The sequence below is a fragment of the Urocitellus parryii genome, chromosome 3 (genome assembly GCF_045843805.1).
Source record: "Urocitellus parryii isolate mUroPar1 chromosome 3, mUroPar1.hap1, whole genome shotgun sequence".
In the NCBI taxonomy this organism is placed as follows: domain Eukaryota; kingdom Metazoa; phylum Chordata; class Mammalia; order Rodentia; family Sciuridae; genus Urocitellus; species Urocitellus parryii.
In genome coordinates this window covers 207,910,855-207,931,025 of record NC_135533.1, presented here as the reverse complement: position 1 = coordinate 207,931,025, position 20,171 = coordinate 207,910,855, and the positions used below count along the sequence as shown (strand labels likewise).

The 20,171-nt window shown below is 42.9% G+C and overlaps 1 protein-coding gene and 2 pseudogenes across 1 annotated transcript in view; all 3 read left to right on the top strand.

Moving 5' to 3' along the window:
- Window positions 1–7,328, top strand: part of LOC113177942 (adhesion G protein-coupled receptor E2-like) — a 44,661-nt gene extending 37,333 nt beyond the window's left edge. The window contains exons 15-20 of the mRNA XM_077796514.1: window positions 928–1,163; window positions 3,450–3,516; window positions 4,065–4,156; window positions 5,102–5,270; window positions 5,354–5,464; window positions 7,279–7,328. Of these exons, the coding sequence (XP_077652640.1) occupies window positions 928–1,163; window positions 3,450–3,516; window positions 4,065–4,156; window positions 5,102–5,270; window positions 5,354–5,455 (666 nt within the window). The 3' untranslated portion in view covers window positions 5,456–5,464; window positions 7,279–7,328. The remainder of the gene's footprint in view (window positions 1–927; window positions 1,164–3,449; window positions 3,517–4,064; window positions 4,157–5,101; window positions 5,271–5,353; window positions 5,465–7,278) is intronic.
- A 1,485-nt stretch (window positions 7,329–8,813) lies between these two features.
- Window positions 8,814–9,522, top strand: LOC144253853 (olfactory receptor 7A17-like; annotated as a pseudogene).
- Window positions 9,523–18,876: 9,354 nt separating this feature from the next.
- Window positions 18,877–19,823, top strand: LOC144253852 (olfactory receptor 7C1-like; annotated as a pseudogene).
- Window positions 19,824–20,171: the final 348 nt, after the last annotated feature.

The following is a 20,171-nucleotide window of genomic DNA, read 5'->3' as shown; positions in this document are numbered from 1 at the left end:
GACACTTTTTAAGAGGAGAAACAGGAGGTTTTTAATTTTTAATTTGGTTAATCGAGTCCTTTGTTTTCAGAATTTCTATTAGTTCATTTTTAGAATCTGGCTTGATTGAAATGATCCTCCACTTCCTGTTTCTTCTCCAGGTTCATTCCTTACATCTTGTTTCAGCTCATTCAAAATTTTAACTAGGAGCTTTCTAAATTCTTCTCCAACATTTCCTCTGCTGTCGTGCCTACAGAGTCAGTTGTTGGAGTGCTGGGGGCTGTGTGGTTTGCTCCCTTGCTCTTTCCAGCTGCTTGTAGGTCTGCCCACCTTCTGGGTTTATTATCTTCTCTGCGTTGATGCACAGGATTATTTAGTGACCTTCTGTCTCTTAAGAGCCCAGGGATGGGTGAATATCCAGCTACTGATACTGTCATTCAATGTGCACCCTCAGCTGTTCCCAGGATCAGCACCATTTGGAGACAAGATACTAAGCCCTGTGAACTACAGTCACTTCTAAAATAATGTGAAAATCATAGTGCAGTAAATGCATAAGCTGTCACATAATCATTGGTTGCCATTTGTAAATATTAGGTCCTACATGTCCTTGTGTGACCCTGCTGCTCATGAACCAGCAGTGCAGGGGGTTGGTTCACAAGAGCATCACCACTACTGCATGAGGAAGGCCACAAGGCGGCAGTGGGAGGCTGTGACATCACCACTACTGCATGAGGAATGCCCCAGGACAGCAGTGGGAGGCTGTGAAGTCACTGGGCAGCAGGACCTCTCCAGCTCTGCTGTGATCTATGGGAGCACACACGCAGCCCATGGCTGAAGCACCATAGTGCAGCGCCTGGTGCACAGCAGAATTCCCTGCCACAGGGCTCAGGAGGCCTCCTGGGCCACGCCCAGAGTCTGAGGCTGCCCCAGGGTCTCTCTCCTCCCCAGGTGCTGTGCGCGGTCACCGCGGGCGCCCTGCACTACCTCTACCTGGCCTCCTTCACCTGGATGCTGCTGGAGGGGCTGTTCCTCTTCCTCACCGCACGGAACCTGACTGTGCTCAGTTCCTCCAGCAGAAACAGGCTCATGAGGAGGCTCATGTTCCCTGTGGGCTACGGGGTCCCGGCTGCCATCGTGGCCGTGTCTGCAGCAGCCAGACCTCACCTTTATGGCACTCCTGCTCGGTAAATACGCACCCCACTTGTCCTTCTCCTCTCGCCCATGTCCACGGCCTTTACTTGAACCAAAGTAGCATTTTGAGTATTTCAGAGCTTAAGATGCACAGTGACACTAACTAGTAACCCCTAGGGCATCTTTCCTGTGGAAAATTATAGTAAGGATTAAATAATTAATGAAATCTCTCTCCTAGAAATAGCAAATATAAAAGCAAAAGAAATGCTTAGGACTTTTTTGTTTTCATTTAACCTACTTTTATCCAAATCCCAATTCCTCACTGGGGAAAGTAGAATTGATTTAAATAATCAAACTGATAAACAAAGATAATCACCAAACTTGTGATTGTGGTTACCTCAGTGACAGGAGGATATGCTATCAAAAGGGAGAGAAGTCCTCATCTTCTCCCGTGAAAGGTCTTATTGCTTAGGCTCACATGTCAGTCCTAGGGATTTCATTATAATAGTTTTAAACTTTAATGATGCAGAATAAAAAGGACTTAATTACGAAAGTAAAAATTAAACATAGTGTCATAGTTAAGATTTACAGGGTGCTTATTTCATGCCAGGTGCTTCTCTAGCCACTTTTATATGTATTAACTCAAATAATCCTCACTTCTCTACTTACAAGTAGATGTTCTCATTAGCCTGATTTTATCAATGAGGAAATAGAAGGACCATTTAGTTAAGTGCCCAAAGGTGGCAAAACTAGCAGATATCCACAAACGGAAGTTTGTTGCAGCACTCTCCACAAAAGCTGAGGCACGGAATCAGCAGAAGTGCCCCTCACAGATGAATGGAGAACGAAGAGGGGAGATACACACACACACACACACACACACACACACACACACAATGCAATACTATTCAGCCTCTTAAAGAAGAATACTATTTAACATTTGCAGCAACAGGGATAAAACTGGAGGACATTATATTAAGTTAAATGAGCCAGGCACAGAAACACAAGTACCACATGTTGTCTCACATTTGTGGAAGCTAAAAAATAAATCCACCTGAAAGTAGAACAGACTGAATTCAAGAGATCCGGAAGGGTGCAGGGCAGTGTCAAGGAAAGCAGAAAATGGAGGTTGGGATGAATCACTGCACACGATGGGCCTGGGTGGAAATACCAGGCTGGGCTCCTCTAATACAGACAATTAATATGTTCATTGGCGAATTTCATCTTTAAAATGCTGCATTATGAGTGAATCTTGAAAACATCATGCTTAGTGAAAGAATGTAGTCATTAAAGATCACATATTTCATGATTCCATTATGTGAAATGCCAAGAAGAAACAAATCAATAAGAGAAAATAGATTCCTGTGGCTGGGGGCAAGGAAAGGGGTGGGAGCAGGAGGGAGGAGCGGGTGCTGATGTGCACATATTTCTTTCTGGAGCTCTGAGAATGTTCCACAGTTAAGTTGTGGTGATGGCTACACAGCACTGTTTTGTTCAAACAAAAACTGTGCAGTTCATTTTTCTGCATTTTTATTGGTGCTTTATAGTTGTATATAATGAAGGGATTTGTTGCTACATATTCGTGCATGCACAGCGCATGACAATGTAACAGAAGTGTGCACTTTCAATGAGTGAATTTTATGGTACGTGAACTCCATGTCCATAAATCCATGAAAGAATTCTTGTCATTGGGGAAGTTTAGCAGCAGAAAAAAAGCAACTTATTGAATGGAGCAAGATGAGCCCTTAAAATGATGTCAGGTTCACAAGACTCTCAAGCACTGTGACCATGTTCACAGTCCTCTGCCCTGCTCCAGAGCTGACTACCTCAATAACACCCTCCCATCTTCATGTCTCCATTAACATGTGATTTCCTTGGGGAATTCTCCTTAACCATTTTAATCCCACAGACCCAGACCTTAATATGCCCTCCAGTGATTCATCCTCAAAACCTTCCATTTTTGTTTCATTGTTACAATGTGTCTACAGTGTGTGTCCTCCTGGAGGTGAGACGTGGGAGATATGCAACCCTGTTTACTTCCTTGGTATCTTCAGAGCCAGACAGAAAGCCTACCACCCAGACACTCAATGTTTGTTGAGGAAAGGGAGGAAGAGATCGAAATAACTGCTCTCTGTCTACAAGGATCAATGCACTGATTCTCTCTTTGTTAATTTTTCATTTGTTCTTTTTAGATGTACATGGCAGTAGAGTATACTGTGACATATCACACATACAGGGGTCTGGCTTCCCATCCTTGTGGTTGTGCATGTGTGGAGTGACTCTGGTCGTGGACTCCTACATGAACACAGCAAAGTGATGTTGTTCTCTCTCTTGCTCAGGTGCTGGCTCAATCCAGAACAGGGGTTTGTGTGGGGCTTCCTTGGACCTGCCTGTGCCATCTCTTGTGTGAGTGATGTCATTAGAGTTCCTTGCTGTCCACATGAGGGTCACTAGAAGAGCAGGATTATAAGGATGGTGATGAGAACAGGACTATCCCTGGATTGTTATGGGTTGGGTTGGGTTTTCCAAGACTTCTGCATCTACAAATTCTAACTCTATTGTCAAATACTAAAAGCTACATGGGTTACAATGGAGAGATAAGAGATTTAAAATTTTATTCAATAAAACTTTGCTGTGGGGGATTTTGGTATAGCTCAAAAGCAGAGAGCTTGCCTGGCATGCACTAGGGTCTGGGTTCCCTTCACAGAACTGCAAAGGGAAAAGAAGATATTCATAAACCTCCTAAGGTTTCTTTTGTGGGGTTCTTTTTAGTTATACGTGAGGGTAGAATCCATTCTAATACAATTACACAAGCATGGAATATACCTTATTCCTCTAAGGCCCATTCTCGTGAATGTACATGACGGTGAGATTCACTGTGATGTGGTCATATATGTACACAGGAAAATTATGTCAGATTCGTGCTGCTGTCTTTCCTTTGTGATTTCTTGAAGGTCAATTTGGTTTTCTTCCTGATGACCCTCTGGATTGTGAAGAGCAAGCTGTCCTCCATCAATAGAGATGTGTCCACCCTCCAGAACACGAGGTGAGATGGACCAGGGGACACAACCCCACAGAGGTGGATGACGCCCAAAACAAAGCTAGGTGCCTGGGCAGCCCCTCATGGTTGCCCATAATTAATACCGCTGCCCTTCTATGCCTGCCATCTTAGACTCAGGGCTCTGCTGTTGATGTCCCAAAATGCCTCCGACTCTGAACCCCCTCAGCCTCAGGAGGAATTGGCGTTGGCTGATCAGCAATGCTTGGACTCTTTATCAGCTCTTCCACAGCAAGAGTGCCAAGAGCATTGTTGTTCTCCTGACAGACCCCATGTCTCAGGCTGCAGTTTCTTGCCCCACCCTCAGCTGAGAATCCTTCCCACCTTGTAAATAACTGTTCCTCCCTGTAGATAAACGCTACTCCAGTTCAGTCCTCCAGGGGGCGGGGTTGTTCCTTCACTCAGCATCTTGGGTAAAATTCTTGCTCTTTCTTCTGGGTTCCTCTGATTAACCTTTCAAATTTTTGCATATCATCATTTAATTGTATTAGACACTTGAACAGAGCATAAGATTAATGAAAACGGAAATTTTGTCCTGTGTTTGTTTTCTAATATAGGGCCTCACTATGTTCCCAAGGCTGTGTGATCCTCTTGCCTCAGTCTCCTGAGGAGATGGGGCTACAGGTGTGCACCCCTGACCCCAGCTTCTGTTTGTGACTTATGTCCAAGCCCTAGCCCAGGGCATCCTCAGTAACACTGGTTAATGAAATTAGGGATCTTCGTGGAAAATGAGTTTTTGGAATTCACCTTATGCAGTATCACTGTCCTGGACCCAAAATGGCATTTCTATTGAGGGGTATCATTGAGAGTAAAGATCAGAGTTCAGTCCTAGAAATTGCTTACAGGGGAGAGTACGTGCATCCAAGGGTGGAGAGGGGAATAGCCTGATTTTGTTGTGGGTGCATTATAAGCCTCCATTCTCCCCCAACCTAGGATGCTGACATTTAAAGCAATGGCTCATCTCTTCATCTTGGGCTGCACTTGGTGTCTGGGTGTCCTGCAGGTGGGCCCCCTGGCCCCCATCATGGCCTACCTCTTCACCATCGTCAACAGCCTGCAGGGCGTCTTCATCTTCCTTGTGTACTGCCTCCTCAGCCAACAGGTACCCCTGCCCAGCTCCCACCCATGCCTCCCCACCTGCACCCCTCTCGGTGAGCTGACCCAGAGCATGGGTTGCCTCTGCAGGTCCGGGAGCAGTACAGGACATGGCTCAAGAGGATCAGGAAATGGACAGCTGAACCCAAGTCCTACACTCTGTCTAGCAAGGCTGTGTCCGATACCTCCTGACCCAGCATGGTAGGGTCACTCCCTGCTCCCAGAGCACACGTTCCCTGGTATTGGCAGGATTTCTCTCCTCCTGTCCACAGACCATGCTTCCGCTGCCTCCTGGACTCCACCATCATGCCTGCCTGTGCACTGACCTTACATTATTCTCCCTCCCTCCCACCCACCTAGTTCCTGCTTATTATCATTTGTCCCCACCCTTATCTGAGTCTCCTAAAGACCCTGGTGATGACCTTAGGCTCACCTGGACAATCCAGGATGATTTTCTCATCTCAAGATGCTTAACATGCATGATCCCACTCATATGTGAAATGCAAACATTGATCTCATAGAAACAAAGAGCAGAACAGTGGTTCCCAGAGGCTGGGGAGGAGGGGGTGGGAAAAGCTTGATCAGTGGGTACTAAGTCACAGTCAGGAGAAAGAAGCTCTGTGGTGTGTCCAAAAGTAGGGCCACTAGACCACAAAGTGTGCTGTGCCTTTCCAACAGCTCTGAGGGGCTGGGGGCCACTCAGAGGGAGGGATCTTGCCTGGTAAGTGCAAGGCCCCAGGCTCCATCCCTGCACCAATCTCTTTAAAAGACAAAGAAAGGATTTTGAGAGTTTTTACCACAAATAACGAATGCATGTTGGAGGAGATAGTTATGTTTAACCTTATGTAAACACTCACACTGTAGACAGGCAGGAAAACATTACATTATACCATTAATATGTGCCATCTAAATAGATTTAATGTAAAATTAGATTTTTTAATCTTTAACATACTCCTTCTTGAGAAGTTCCTTTTCCAGGCAGAGTAACACTCACAGGCTATGGGATTAGGGTGGGGACGTCTGTGGGGTCTTTATTTTGTCTATCACACCAATTACATAGGTTGGCTTTCTCTCTCATGGAGCTGTCAAAATTTTCCTCTGGTTGTAGATAACTGAATAGATTCACCCCCCCACCTCCCTCCACCACAGCCCTAGGATTAATATACACATTGAGGAAAAGAAATGGCAACTTTTTATCTAGAAAATAGGAAGCCATCAGTTGGGAAAGAAGGCTTCTGAAATTCAGATGATGTGATCAGGTGTTTCTACCATCTTGGGCACTGGACCACGAAGGTCCACTCTGTTGGTGGCCTGATGTCATTTTATCTTCCAGTGTCTCCTTAAACTGGGCATCTCCAGGGTGTCAGTTGCTGGACTCTCTTCCTCTCATTTTGGAATCCCTCCCTTGGCTCATTTCATAAAAACAAAACATTTTGTCTTGTAACCAGTTCTGAATAATTTTCTGAATTACAACATTCATAAGGCTCCAGTGAATCAGCCTCACTTCTGAGAAAGTCCAAAATCAGCAAAATGTAATCTCATGTGGCCTCTTGATCATGCCCTCATAAATCCATTGGGCAAGAAACTATTGTGATTGGTGTGTGTGTGTGTGTGTGTGTGTATATGTGTGTGTGTGTGTGTCTGTGTGTGTGTCTGTGTGCGTGCGTGCATGCAGAATCATACCCCATAAACGTAGATGATAATTATTTGTCAATTGAAATTTTTAAAAATTAGGGAGCAAGATGGTGGCTAAGACCCGCCAGTGGTCATCCACCAAGCACAATGCTTTAACAGCCATAATTTACTAACTCATTGTGTATATTTGGGGTGTGACATGTGAATATACAGAAAATAAAATGGTTACAATAATAAATAAAATTAACTACCCAGCATCTCACATACTTTTTTATACAGCTATAATCTCTTTATCTAACAAATCATTTCTTTCCTTTTTTAAATGGAACTTGAGTTATTTGCAATAATCTAATGTCCTTTTTCAATAATTATCATTCCAGAATAATTAGAAAAATCACCGGAGCTACATCCTCCTTCCCCATGGAAAATCTGAAGCACCATTTTTTAGCCATTAGGACAGGATAAAGACTCTGTGCTGTGTGTTTCAAGAAATTCATGGTGTTGGCCATGTGAAGGGATTCTTGGAGGACATGATCGAAATTCAACTTCTACAGAACCTGAAATGTGTCCGTGCCCGACATGGTGCTGGGCAAAGTCAACATCCAGATGCCATCCGCTGCCCAATTCCTCAGTTTCTCTGTTAAACGTTCTTCTACTGCCCACCCTTCCTATGAGGCCTCTTCCATGCAAAAATTCTAGAAGCAAGAAAACCAGCCTCCCAGGATGCCCACATCAACAACATTCAAAAGGAATAGAACTTGCCTTCATTTTTTAACAAAAAATAAAATATAAACAGAAAAAAATATATAAAAATAAAATATTGGGGTGCCTACAAGGAAGAGACCTTTCTCTATGTGGGACGTGGGCTTCTGAGGATGTGGAAGTCTCCCCAGAATGCCATACTCCACCTGAGATCTTCATAGTCGTAAAGTAGTGGCCAAAATGCCAAGAAAATTGATCCCCAGATAATTTCCTGACAGACATGTTAGTAAGTAAGAAGTAAAGAGTAGGAGACAAGACTGGGAAGACAGGGAGATGGGCCTGGGTCACTTCCTGGGCAGTGAGTACAAACAGCACCTGAGGATATTTGCTAAGAAACTTACAAAAAGGCTATTTTTAAGTCAGGACCTATGTGACTATGGTCCATGCCCCTCCAAGGCAGGAAAAAGGCCTGATGGACATGTTGATTGGACAAAAGGCTTCATGGACACCCTGAGGACACTACATGAATGTACTTTGTGACTTTTTCTACTTGTGCTAATTAATGCAAGTACTGGATGCTTTGTCTTGTAGGGCTTCTATAGAACGATCAGTTGTCGTTTGGTACCAGGGTTAACATAGACTTGGAAACTTCCTTGACACATTCATTTCCATGTGATTCCCAATAATTCATATGCATTGCAAATAGGTGAGATTTCAAAATTACTGATGATATTTCTGGGTGATGAATTGGGTGAGTCAATTTCTTCATTGATTGGTCCCTTATACTTTTTAATTAAAAAATAACCAAGCCTATAGAAAATGTGACTTCCTCATCATTAATGGGAATTATACAGACCCAGCTTTTAACATTTTACCTAAATGGCAGTTATTACCAGGACATTTCAAAGTGAAGCACAAAAGTCATTCCTAAGACACCTGAGATCAGGAAGGCTGCTGACCAGATGCAGGGGAGTTGCCTAGGTCCAGTCGGCTTTGTGGAGTAAATTAGGTTTGGCGACTGGGTTTTCCAGCTGGTGGTGGCAACAAAAGGGAACTAGTGTCACTAAGGAAGCCCAGTGTGACCCACAGCAGAGGAGGGGTCACCAAGCCAATGCCTCCTAGAGCACTGGGTCCACGTCCAGGCAGCCAGGGTCCTGAGGTGGCCGTGGACTTCCTCTAGCTGCTGCTTCTCCCCTGGGGACATTTACTTTACATGGAACCAGAAAACCACACGGGGACTCCAGGATTTCTCCTCCAGGGACTTTCTGAGAAGCCAGAGATTCCCTCAGTTCTCTCTGGGCTGTTCCTGTCCTTGTACCTGGTGACCATCTTTGGCCACCTGCTCATCATCCTGGCCACCATCTCAGACCCCCACCTGCACACGCCCATGTACTTCCTCCTCTCCAACCTGTCCTTTTCTGACCTCTGCTTCACCTCCACCACCATCCCCAAGATGCTGGTGAACATCCAGACACAGAGCAAGGCCATTACCTATGCAGCCTGCATCACCCAGATGTACTTCTTCACTGTTTTTGGACAGCTGGACATGGGACTTCTTACTGTGATGGCCTATGAATGCTTTGTGGCCATCTGCCAGCACCTGCACTACAAGGTCCTCAGGAGCCCCAAGCTCTGTGCTCAGTTCATCTCCTGAGCTGGCTCATCAGTGTGCTGGGAGCCCTTCCTGAGAGTGTGAGTGGACTGAGGCTCTCCTTCTGCACAGACGTGGAAATCCCACACTATTTCTGTGAATTCCCTGAGGTCCTCAAGCTCTCCTCCTCATACATTCATCAGTGGCATCATTGTACATAGTGACAGGCATCATGGGGTTTTTCCCTCTTGCTGGCATCCATTTCTCTTATTCTAAAATTGTGGCTTCTATCCACTCCCTTTTTCAACATGGTAAAAAAATACATCAGTGAATTAACCAAATAATTCAATAACCAACACAGCAACCTCCCAGCTCTGGGCAAGGCTGGATTGGCACTTGGGTGAACTAAGGCACATGCTCTTGGCTGCCAGCCTCTCAGAAGCCTTTCTGCAGCACCCACTGGGCTCTCAGGCTCACCTGGATGGGTTTCTGGAAGGAAGTCCAAGTTCCTCCCTGGACAGTTGACAATGGACACTGAAGTGGCACTGCCAGGCAAGACTGCAGGAAGGGGTCAAGACTCAGATTCCAAAGCAGACGTAGATCTCTAAAGCAAGGAAGCCCACTCCACCCAGACCACGGTGGCACACATGCTGGGGACAGGGCAGGAAGACAAGCACTCCCTGTGTGTCTCCTCATGAGGCACACTTCCCTCTTGTTATTCCAACACTCAGACATCATTTCCCTGAGGGACTTTGCACCAAAAGCAATTTATATTTTGCCGATTCTCTGTTCCCAAGATGACTAATTAAGTGCCAGGTGAATTAGTCATTATTACTTTTCTCCAAGAAATATTCTGCCTTCTATATTTCAAACCTCCCACACCTTCCCCCAATCCTGACAAAGTTTTTTCCAAAGTCTAAGACTGAGAAACCTACTTTACCAGGTCCTTTGAGTCCCCATGGGCTTGAGCCCCATCTCCAGGAAATTGACTGTTCCTCTATTCAACCATGGATGAACTCTGATCTCTGAATACAGAATCAAGCTACTACAACCCTTGGCTTCATGAGACTTTTTCCACAACAACAAACAAACAAAAAATATGCTTATAACACAAGCTGAAATTGTCATGTGTTTGTATTCATAAAAAATTTTAAAATTTAATAAGAGAAATTTAGATCCTTTTATGCACATTGCCCTGAGATTAGCAGTGTGTAATAATTCCCTCATTTAGTTTTTATAAAATCCCATTCTTTGTGGTCTGTATTGTGAACCTTGTCCTACATTCAAACCCATTGGGTCTCAGAATTGTTAAGTGGCCTGCCCTGTTGGGCCCAATGGGAGTTCCAATCTCCACACAGGAGGACTCAGAAATGTGCAGTCTGTAACAGAATGGAAACACCATGAATGCTGTGTTCCATGTACCTGGAACATAGTAGGTGCTCAGTGGACACTTGCTGAATGAATTAATCCATAGATCATGTGATAGAGCAAGTGGTTTGAGAGGTTAGTGGAAAATGCTGCTGAATACTGAGGAAGGTGGATGAGTGAGAATTCACTCTGATGGGAAAGAAGGCAGAAGGCTTACAAATGTGGGGGAAAGGGTTGGGGACAGCTAAAAAGGAAGTCTATAAATGCAGAGATAGGGAATGTGCCAGCAATGACAAGGGGTCCTGAGAGGGGGATTGCTCAGTTGTCCTTGCCATAGTGAGCCACCATGTTGGGAGAGGCCCCAGTGGCTACAGACCAAGGACAGTTCCTGGTGGTGAACGTGAACCTTGTCCAATAACCAGTCAGATAACGGGAGCTAGTTCTACCAAGGCAAAAACAGAATTCTGCCAATTTCCTGCATGAGCCCAGAGGAGACTCCTGAGCTCCCGCTGAGAACATAGCCTGACCAGTGGTTTGATTTGGCCAATGTGTGAGAAGCCCTGAGCAGACAAAGCTGTCATGTATACCTAAAGTCATCTGGAAATGGACACTGGGGTTGATTCCATATCTTAGCTACTGTGAAAATCCTAAAACAAACATGGGAATGCAGATATCTCTTCAACATACTCATTTCCTTTCCACAGGATTTATCCTTTGTAGGAAAATTGCAGAATCAGATAGTTCTATCTTTAGATGTTTGAGAAAACTCCCTACTATTCCCCACAATGATTCTATTAATTTATATTCCACCAACAATGTGCAGGAGTTCCTCTTTCTCCCCATCCTCACCAGAATTTTTGTATATATTTGATAATAGCCACTCTGACTGGAGTTAGATGGTTTTATTATAGGTTTTTTAAAATTATTTTCTTTAGTAGTCAATGGGCTTTTATCTTATCTATTTTTATGTGGTTCTGAGATTCAGACCCAGGACCTCAAACATGCCAGAGGATGGGTGTTGCTTTAAGGCACTTACTATGTGGTGAATTCTTTTGCATCACTGCCAAGGCAAGACGCACATTCTATCTCTCCAATTATTTAGGACTTCTTTGTTATTTTTTTTTTTAGAATTTTTTAAGAGAGAGAGGATTTTCATATTTATTTTTTAGTTTTCAGCAGACACAATATCTTTTGTTTGTATGTGGTGCTGAGGATCGAACCCGGGCCGCATACATGCCAGGCAAGCACGCTACTGCTTGAGCCACATCCCCAGCCCTTCTTTGTTATTTTTAATGCATGCTGAATTGTACATATTTATGGTATGTGGTGTGCTATCCTTATAAGTCTATAAATAAACATAATGTGTAATGATTTATTCAGGATGATTAGCATTTTCATCATCTCAAACATTTATGATTTATTTGCATTGGAAATACTTGAAATTATATTTTCAGCTTTTTTCAAATCCACCATAAATTACTGTTACCTTTAGTCACCCTACTGTATTATAGAAGATGAGAGCCTTTTCTGCCTAACTGTATTTTTGCACCTAATCACACACTTCTTTCTATTCTCCCTCCCTCTTTCCATTCCTAAACTCTAGTAACCACTATTCTGCTGTCAACTTCAATGAAGTCAAATTTCTTAGGTTCCACGTAGTAGTTAGAAGATATGGGACTTTTATTTCTGTGCCCAGTTTCTTTCACTTAACATAACTATCTGGATCTATCCATGTTACTGCAAATGACAGGATTTCTTTCATTGTCAGGGCTCTGTAACTTTACAATGTGTAAATATACCACATTTCATTATCCATTCATCTGGAAATGGACACTCCGGTTGATTCCATATCTTAGCTATTGTGAAAATCCTGAAACAAACATTAAAATGCAGATATCTCTTCAACATACTCATTTCCTTTCCATGGGATTTAACCTAGGTAGAAGAATTGCAGAATCAGAGGACAGCAATGTCTTCTGCTTGTTTATCTAGAGGGTACTGAATGAGCCTGGAGGAGGGTAGGCAAAGCAATGAAATAAATCCTCTAGTCAGGGCTCTGCAGAAAGGTCATGGGGGAGAATCCTTATGTTTAGGAGAATGAGACTCAAGGGACAGCATTGATAGAATAAAAAAAATCTTCAGATAAAGAAACAGATGGCAGGAATGGGAAAACATGGCTGAGGGAAGGGAGTGAGCCAGCAGATCTCACCTAGTCGGAATACTCATCTCTGAGAGAGTTAGAGGACCCCTAAACAGCTGCTCTCTGCAGAAATCACCAGCGCTGGGACCCCGAGTGGAGCTGCGGGCCTCAGTGTTGGAGTAGGACACCTTGCATTGGAGCAGGACCCAAAGCCCAAAGTTCTAGCCCAGGAAGACTCGGGGAGACCTTAGCAGAATCGCCCATCAACACATTTGCAGATCGCAAAGTCTTCACTCCGTTCCCATGCAAGAATTGCAGAACCAGATAGTTCTATATTTAGATGTTTGAGGAAACTCCCTACTGTTCCCCAAAATAGTTGCATTAATTTACATTCCACTAAAAGGGTAGAGAGTTCCTCTTTCTCCCCTTCCTGACCAGAATTTTTGCATATGTTTGATAATAGTCACTCCGACTGGGGTTAGATGGTTTCCATTGCAGGTATTTTTTGAGAGAGAGAGAGAGAGAGAGAGAGAGAGAGAGAGAGAGAGAGAGAGAGAGAGAAGAGAGAGAGAATTTTTAATATTTATTTTTCCAGTTTTCAGAGGACACAACATCTTTATTTTATTTTTTATGTGGCAGGCATTTTTTAAATTATTTTTTTAGCTGTCAATGAGCCTTTATTTTATTTATTTATATGTGGTGCTGACATTCAGACCCAGGACCTCACACATGCCAGGCAAGCCTCTACGATTGAGCCACAACCCAAGCCTTCCATTGCAGTTTTTCTTGGAATCTCAATTATCATTAGTGATGGCAAGCATTTTTTAATTTGTAGGTCCCATTTCTTTCATCTCCAGAAAGATATACAGTGTTCCCAGCACCATTTTTTGTAAATATAATTCTTTCTCATATGTACGTTAACAACTTTGTTGAAATTAGTTGAATTTAAATTTATAAATTTATGTCTCGGCTCTCTATTCTGTTCATTGGTCAGTGCCCATGCCAGTACTGTTTTATTACTATTGCTTTGTAGTATGTTTTGAAGACAAATATTGCTCTTTCTTCACCCTTATGCTTCTTGCTTAGGGTTGTTTTCATTGTTTGGATCTTTAGTGCTTCCTCAACATCTTTAAGATTGCTTTCTTTACTTTTGTGAAGAATGTCACTGGTATTTTGATAGGAATTGCATTGAATCTATGGATTGTTTTGTGGAGATTGAACATTTTAACAATATTAATACTGCCAATGCATGAACATGGGCTATCTTTCCCTGTGAGTGTCTTCATCAATTTCTTTCACCAGTGTTTTCTACTTATTGTAGAAATCTCCTACCTCCATGGTTTATTTTATTTTATTTTTATTATTGTGTGTTTTTAAAGAGCTGTTTGGAAATGACATTGTTTTCCTTATTTCTATTTCAACTAGTTTATTATTGTTGTGTATAAATGTTGCTGATTTCTGTTGTTGACTTTGTATCCTTAGGGTTTCCTGGATTTATCAGTTCTCCTTGTTTACCAGTGACATCTTTCAGTTTTTCAACCTAAAAGATCATGAACCTTGGATAGCAAGTACCAAAACATAGTTTTGTAAGGGGAATAACTTCTGGTGTTCTCTAACACAGTAAGTTCATTTTAGTTTTACATCATCTCATTATGTGCCTAATGAAGAACTAGGAAGAGAGGAGTTTGCAGGGTCCACACAAAAGGAAATAGCACGTGTTTAAGGTGATGGAAAGGCTGATAATGCTGATTGTATTATTGCACACTGTGCACAATATCAAATTATCATGATATCCCATGAGTATGTATAATTGTGTGAGAACTATAGTGTTAAAAATCAGGTCACCTCAAATGGGACAACCTAACATTCTCCTCTACAGTTTGGATGCCCTTATTATTGGAACTTCCAGAACTCTGATGAAGAACAATGGTGAGAGTGAACACCCTCACCTTCTTCCACATCTTACAGGAAAAGTTTTTCAACTTTTCCCCTTCACTGAGCTGTCGGCTGCGGGTTCATCATATGTAGCCTTTATGTGTTGAGCTATGATCCTCCAATGCCTAATTTGCTGAGAGTATTTTTCATCATGCAGGAAGGTTAAATTTTATCAAGTGCTCCTTCTGTATCTTTTGAGATGATCATATGGTTTTATCCTTCATTCAATTGATGTGATGTGTCATATTTATTGATTTGTGTATGTAGGATCATCATGTGAGAAAAATTGTGGGGTACTACTCCTATTTGATCATGGTGTATAATCTTTTTTGATACACAGTACTCATTTTTTTGGAAAAGATACTAGATACGATTTCAATCTGCTTCAATTTTCTAAGTCTTGCTTGTGGCCCAACACATGATCTCTCCTGGGGAGTGTGCTGGAGAGCAAATGTATTCTCTTGCCGATGGTGAAAATGTTCTGTATATGTCTAATGGGTCCATTTACTCAAATGTGTGAGGTCTAGTGTTTTCCTAACTTTCTGTGTGGATTACGCAAAAGTAGTATATTAAAGTCCCTTACTATTGTGGCATAATCTCTGTCATTTCTGGAATCTATAAAAGCTTCATCTCATGAAAGTGAAAAGCAGAAGAGGGGTTACTACAGGCTAGAAAGATAAGGGAGATTGACAGATGGAGGAGACTAGTCAATAGATACAAGATTACAGATAGTAGGAAAAATTCTCATGTTCTATTGCACAGTGGGTTGACTATAGTCAGCAATAGTATGTTGTATGTTTCAAAATGGCTGGTGGGGAGGACTGAATGCTCTCAGCACAAATGATAATTATGCAAGGTGACGAATGTGCTAATTATTCAAATTTGCTCATTATACCTTATATGCAAGTCTACTCCAGAAATACATACAATACTCCATAAATATGTACAATAATGATGTGTCAATTAAAAATACCACTCCTCCATATTTATCCAAAAGTACTAAAATCAGCATATACCGATACAAATTTTTATACCAGAACAATGCAGAATAACCAAGTTATGAAATCAGCTCAGGTGCTCATCAATAGACCACAAGACAAAGAAAATGTGTTTTATATACACAATGGAAATTTGCCCAGCCATAAAGAAGGATGCAATGAGGGCATTTTCTGATGAATGGACAGAACTGGAGGACATCATGCTAAGTGAAATAAGTCCTCCAGTGTCAGAAAGTCAGAGGTCAAATGATCTCTCTCATATGCAGAGATAGATTGAAATAAGAAATGTTTTAAAAGGTGGGGGATTCCCATGAAAACAGAAGGGAGGTCCGTAGAGCAGATGAAGGTATCAAGGGGGAAGAAGAAGAGATGAGAAAGGGAAGGAACTGTCGATGAAATTGACCAAACTTTGCTATGGGCATGTATACCACAGTGAATCCCACTTCCATACATGCTTATAATGCACCAGTTTTTAAAAAACAATAAACTGATAGAAGGAAGACCAATAGAGGAGAAGGGAGTCTGGGGTAGGAGAGGAAGGAAAATGGAAATACTGGGGATTAAAATGAAGCTGATAATACAATATGCATAAATGAAAGTCTAAATTACCCCCACCATGATGTATTTCTCTCATGAACTAATCAAAGCATGATTTTAATAATCAGTACTCAATAAAAATACTACTACTTTATATTATGTAAATGTTTATAATAATGGGAAAACAAGAGAGGGTGTAACAAATTTAAATTTGTTAAATATGGAAAGCTTGTAGTCTAATTTAGAAATGCCATAATAAATAAATGCATTTTCATCAAAAAAGGCCCCTTACTATTCTTTTATAACAATCTATTTCTCCCTTTACATCCTGAAATACTTCCTTTACAAATTTGGGTGATCTACTGTTGGGTCTATGTGTTTATATAATTTTTCTCTCATGGAATCAAACCCTTTATCATTATTTAATGACCTTCTTTGTTATTTAAAGTTTTTATCACCATCTTTAATGGCTCCTGTGGGAAGGGGACTGTTTTCCCAACTTAGAAATACCCCCAAGGGGACAAAATTGACTGGAAATTTCCCAATCATTTCTTGTGCCCAGATTCCTAGCTGATATATACATTGCCTAGAGATTACAACATTAGAAGAAAAAAATAAAAACTAGACAAAATACTCTGAGAATTCAGACTCTGGAATTCAGGACACACTGCTCATCCTGATGTCGTCCATCCACCAATCCAAGGACAGAAGGAAAATCTCTTCTGCCTCAGGAACATGACTGTGTTCCATCCCCTGATGGTGAGGGCACAGTGGCTGCCTGCACCAGGCACCTGCCTGCAGGACAAGATCACAAGCTCATCTGCCCAGGACCATGGTAGAGAGAGCAGGAGCAGCAGGGTGAGGTCTCTGCAGATGAAATCAGGGGACTGAGAGGCAGCTCCTCTCGGGGCATCACCTGGGGCCAGGAAACAGGAAAGTTCATTGTGTCAGAAATTTCCAGGTGCCCAGACTGAAAGAAGGAAGCCTCAGGGATGACTGCAGCCTCTTCTCTCCAAAGGCCTCCCTTACCCTCTGCTCACTCTGACCTCTTTCCACAGCCCTCTTCTTCCTCATCAGGAGCCCACTGCTAGTTCCCCTGGGGGCAATGCTGGCTTCCCTAACGTCTTTCCCAGTGTCCACGTCTCCCGCTCTCCCACAGGTCCTGCTACATCACAGTCACTTTGCTCCACCCAATCACATGGTCAGTGACCCCTTAATCCACCTACAGTCATTTCTGCCATGTGCACAAGAGACACCTCTCTCCTCCAGTGTGTTTCTAGGCAGACAAAATGCTGTCAATCAGCAGAAAGGATTGATAAAGCTTCTGCCACCGGTAAGTGCAAATGAACATGACTTACTGTTCCTATCATATCCTGTTCACCTTCAATGAGCCAAACCCTGGTTTGTGGGTGTGACATTTTTTGTACTGTATGGAATACAACCTTTATGCAAGATGGATTGGTTAATTGCTGCAAATAAGGAAGAAAGGCAAGTCTGTGTGTTATTATTTAGCCTTATCAAAAACACTTCTGAGTAGTTAGACTTTGCAAACAGTTTTAGGTTGTTCATATGTTTCCACAACATGTGAAGCTGCGGTTACTTTTTTCCTTCTGTGGTCACATTGGTTTGAAATTTCAGAACAACATTGGGTAGTGGTAGCAGCAGGTGTATGATCTTCTGTAAATTCATGATCTTCATGTAAATTCCTCAGCTTCATGTGAGAGTGGATATAGCTGATAAACTAGGAAATTATTTTTGTCATATTTAAGCAAGTTAATTATACCTTTCCAGATCTATTTCCACAAAATTTTTTCCTGCATCTAATTACATGATCCTATTATAGCTAGAGGATCATTATCTTGCTGATTGTATTATTAGAATGAGTGACAAGCATGAAATATTCGTTGCTTTCTTGGATCATATGCCACCTGTTTATCATATTTGACACACAATGAATATACTTTTTACTTTTTCTACTTGTGCTAATTAATGGAAATCATGGCTGCTTTGTCTTGTAGTGCTACAGAACAAGCAGTTGTCATTTGGTATCAGGGTTAACATAAACTTGGAAAATTCCTTGGCCCATTTATTTCCATGTGATTCCCAATAATTTATATGCATTGAAAATAGGTGAGATTTCAAAATTACTGAATTTTAATTTTGGTGATATTCATCATTCATGAACATCACCAAAATTAAATGAAGAAATTGACTCACCCTATAATTCATCATTGGGTGATGAATTGGGTGAGTCAATTTCTTCATTGATTGGTCCATTATACTTTTTAATTAAAAATTAACCGAGCCTATAGAAAATGTGGCTTCCTCATCATTAATGGGAATTACACAGACCTGGCTTTTAACATTTTACCTAAATGGTGGTTATTACCAGGACATTTAAAAGTGAAGCACAAAAGTCATTCCAAAGACACCTGAGATCAGGAAGGCTCTGACCAGGTTCAGGGGAGTCCCCAGGTCCAGTCGGCTTTGGGACGTGAATCAGGTTTGGTATCTGGGTTTTCCAGCTGGTGGTGGCAAAAAAAGGGAACTAGTGGCACTAAGGAACCCCAGTGTGACCCACAGCAGAGGAGGGGCCACCAAGCCAATGCCTCCTAGAGCACTGGGTCCACGCCCAGGCAGCCAGGGTCCTGAGGTGGCCGTGGACTTGCTCTAGCTGCCGCTTCTCCCCTGGGGACATTTACTTTACATGGAGCCAGAAAACCACACAGGGACTCCAGGATTTCTTCTCCAGGGACTTTCTGAGAAGCCAGAGATGCAATCGGTTCTCTCTGGGCTGTTCCTGTCCTTGTACCTGGTGACCATCTTTGGCAACCTGCTCATCATCCTGGCCACCATCTCAGACCCCCACCTGCACATGCCCATGTACTTCTTCCTCTCCAACCTGTCCTTTTCTGACCTCTGCTTCACCTCCGCCACCATCCCCAAGATGCTGGTGAACATCCAGACACAGAGCAAGGCCATTACCTATGCAGCCTGCATCACCCAGATGTACTTCTTCACTGTTTTTGGACTGCTGGACAATTTACTTCTTACCGTGATGGCCTATGACCCCTTCGTGGCCATCTGCCGGCCCCTGCACCACATGGTCCTCATGAGCCCCAAGCTCTGTGCTCAGTTCTTCTCCTGAGCTGGCTCATCAGTGTGTTGGGAGCCCTTCCTGAGAGCGTGAGTGGACTGAGGCTCTCCTTCTGCACAGACGTGGGAATCCCACACTATTTCTGTGAATTCCCTGAGGTCCTTAGGCTTGCCTGCTCTGATACTTTCGTCAATAGCGTCATATTGTACTTAGTGACAGGCATCATGGGGTTTTTCCCTCTTGCTGGGATCCTTTTCTCTTATTCTAAAATTGTGGCTTCTGTCCTGCGGATCTCCACAGCAGGAGGGAAGTACAAGGCCTTTTCCACCTGCAGTTCTCACCTCTCAGTTGTCTCCCTCTTCTATGGAACCTGCCTGGGGGTCTACCTCAGCTCCACAGGGACACGTGCCTCCTGGACAGGGGTGTTGGCCTCCACCCTGTACACCCTGGTCACCCCCATGGTGAACCCCTTCATCTACAGCCTGAGGAACAGGGACATGAAGAGGGCCCTGGGAACATTTCTGTGCAGCTCCTTGTCCTCCAGCAGACAGGAATAGTGACCCTGTGCCTGCACAGTGTGGTGAAGAGTGATGGAACAGGGCGCTTCACGGTGTGGATGCTGCCTCTCCTGCTGGGCTCCAATGCAGGTGCTTTGCTTTTTGTGCTTCTTGGCCATATACACGGATTTTATGATAAAAGGTGTCTGTAAGTCTATTGCCTATTTTGTATTTTTTTCTTCCTTTCAATCTAGAAGCAATTAGTTGTTGGTTTGACTGTTATTGTTGTTTTGTTTTTGTTTGAGTCAGGATGTCTCTGGGTTGCCCAGGCTGGCCTTAAACTCACGATACCCCTGCCTCTGCCTCCCAAGGAACTTGGATGACAGGTGTGCACACCATGAACAGCTG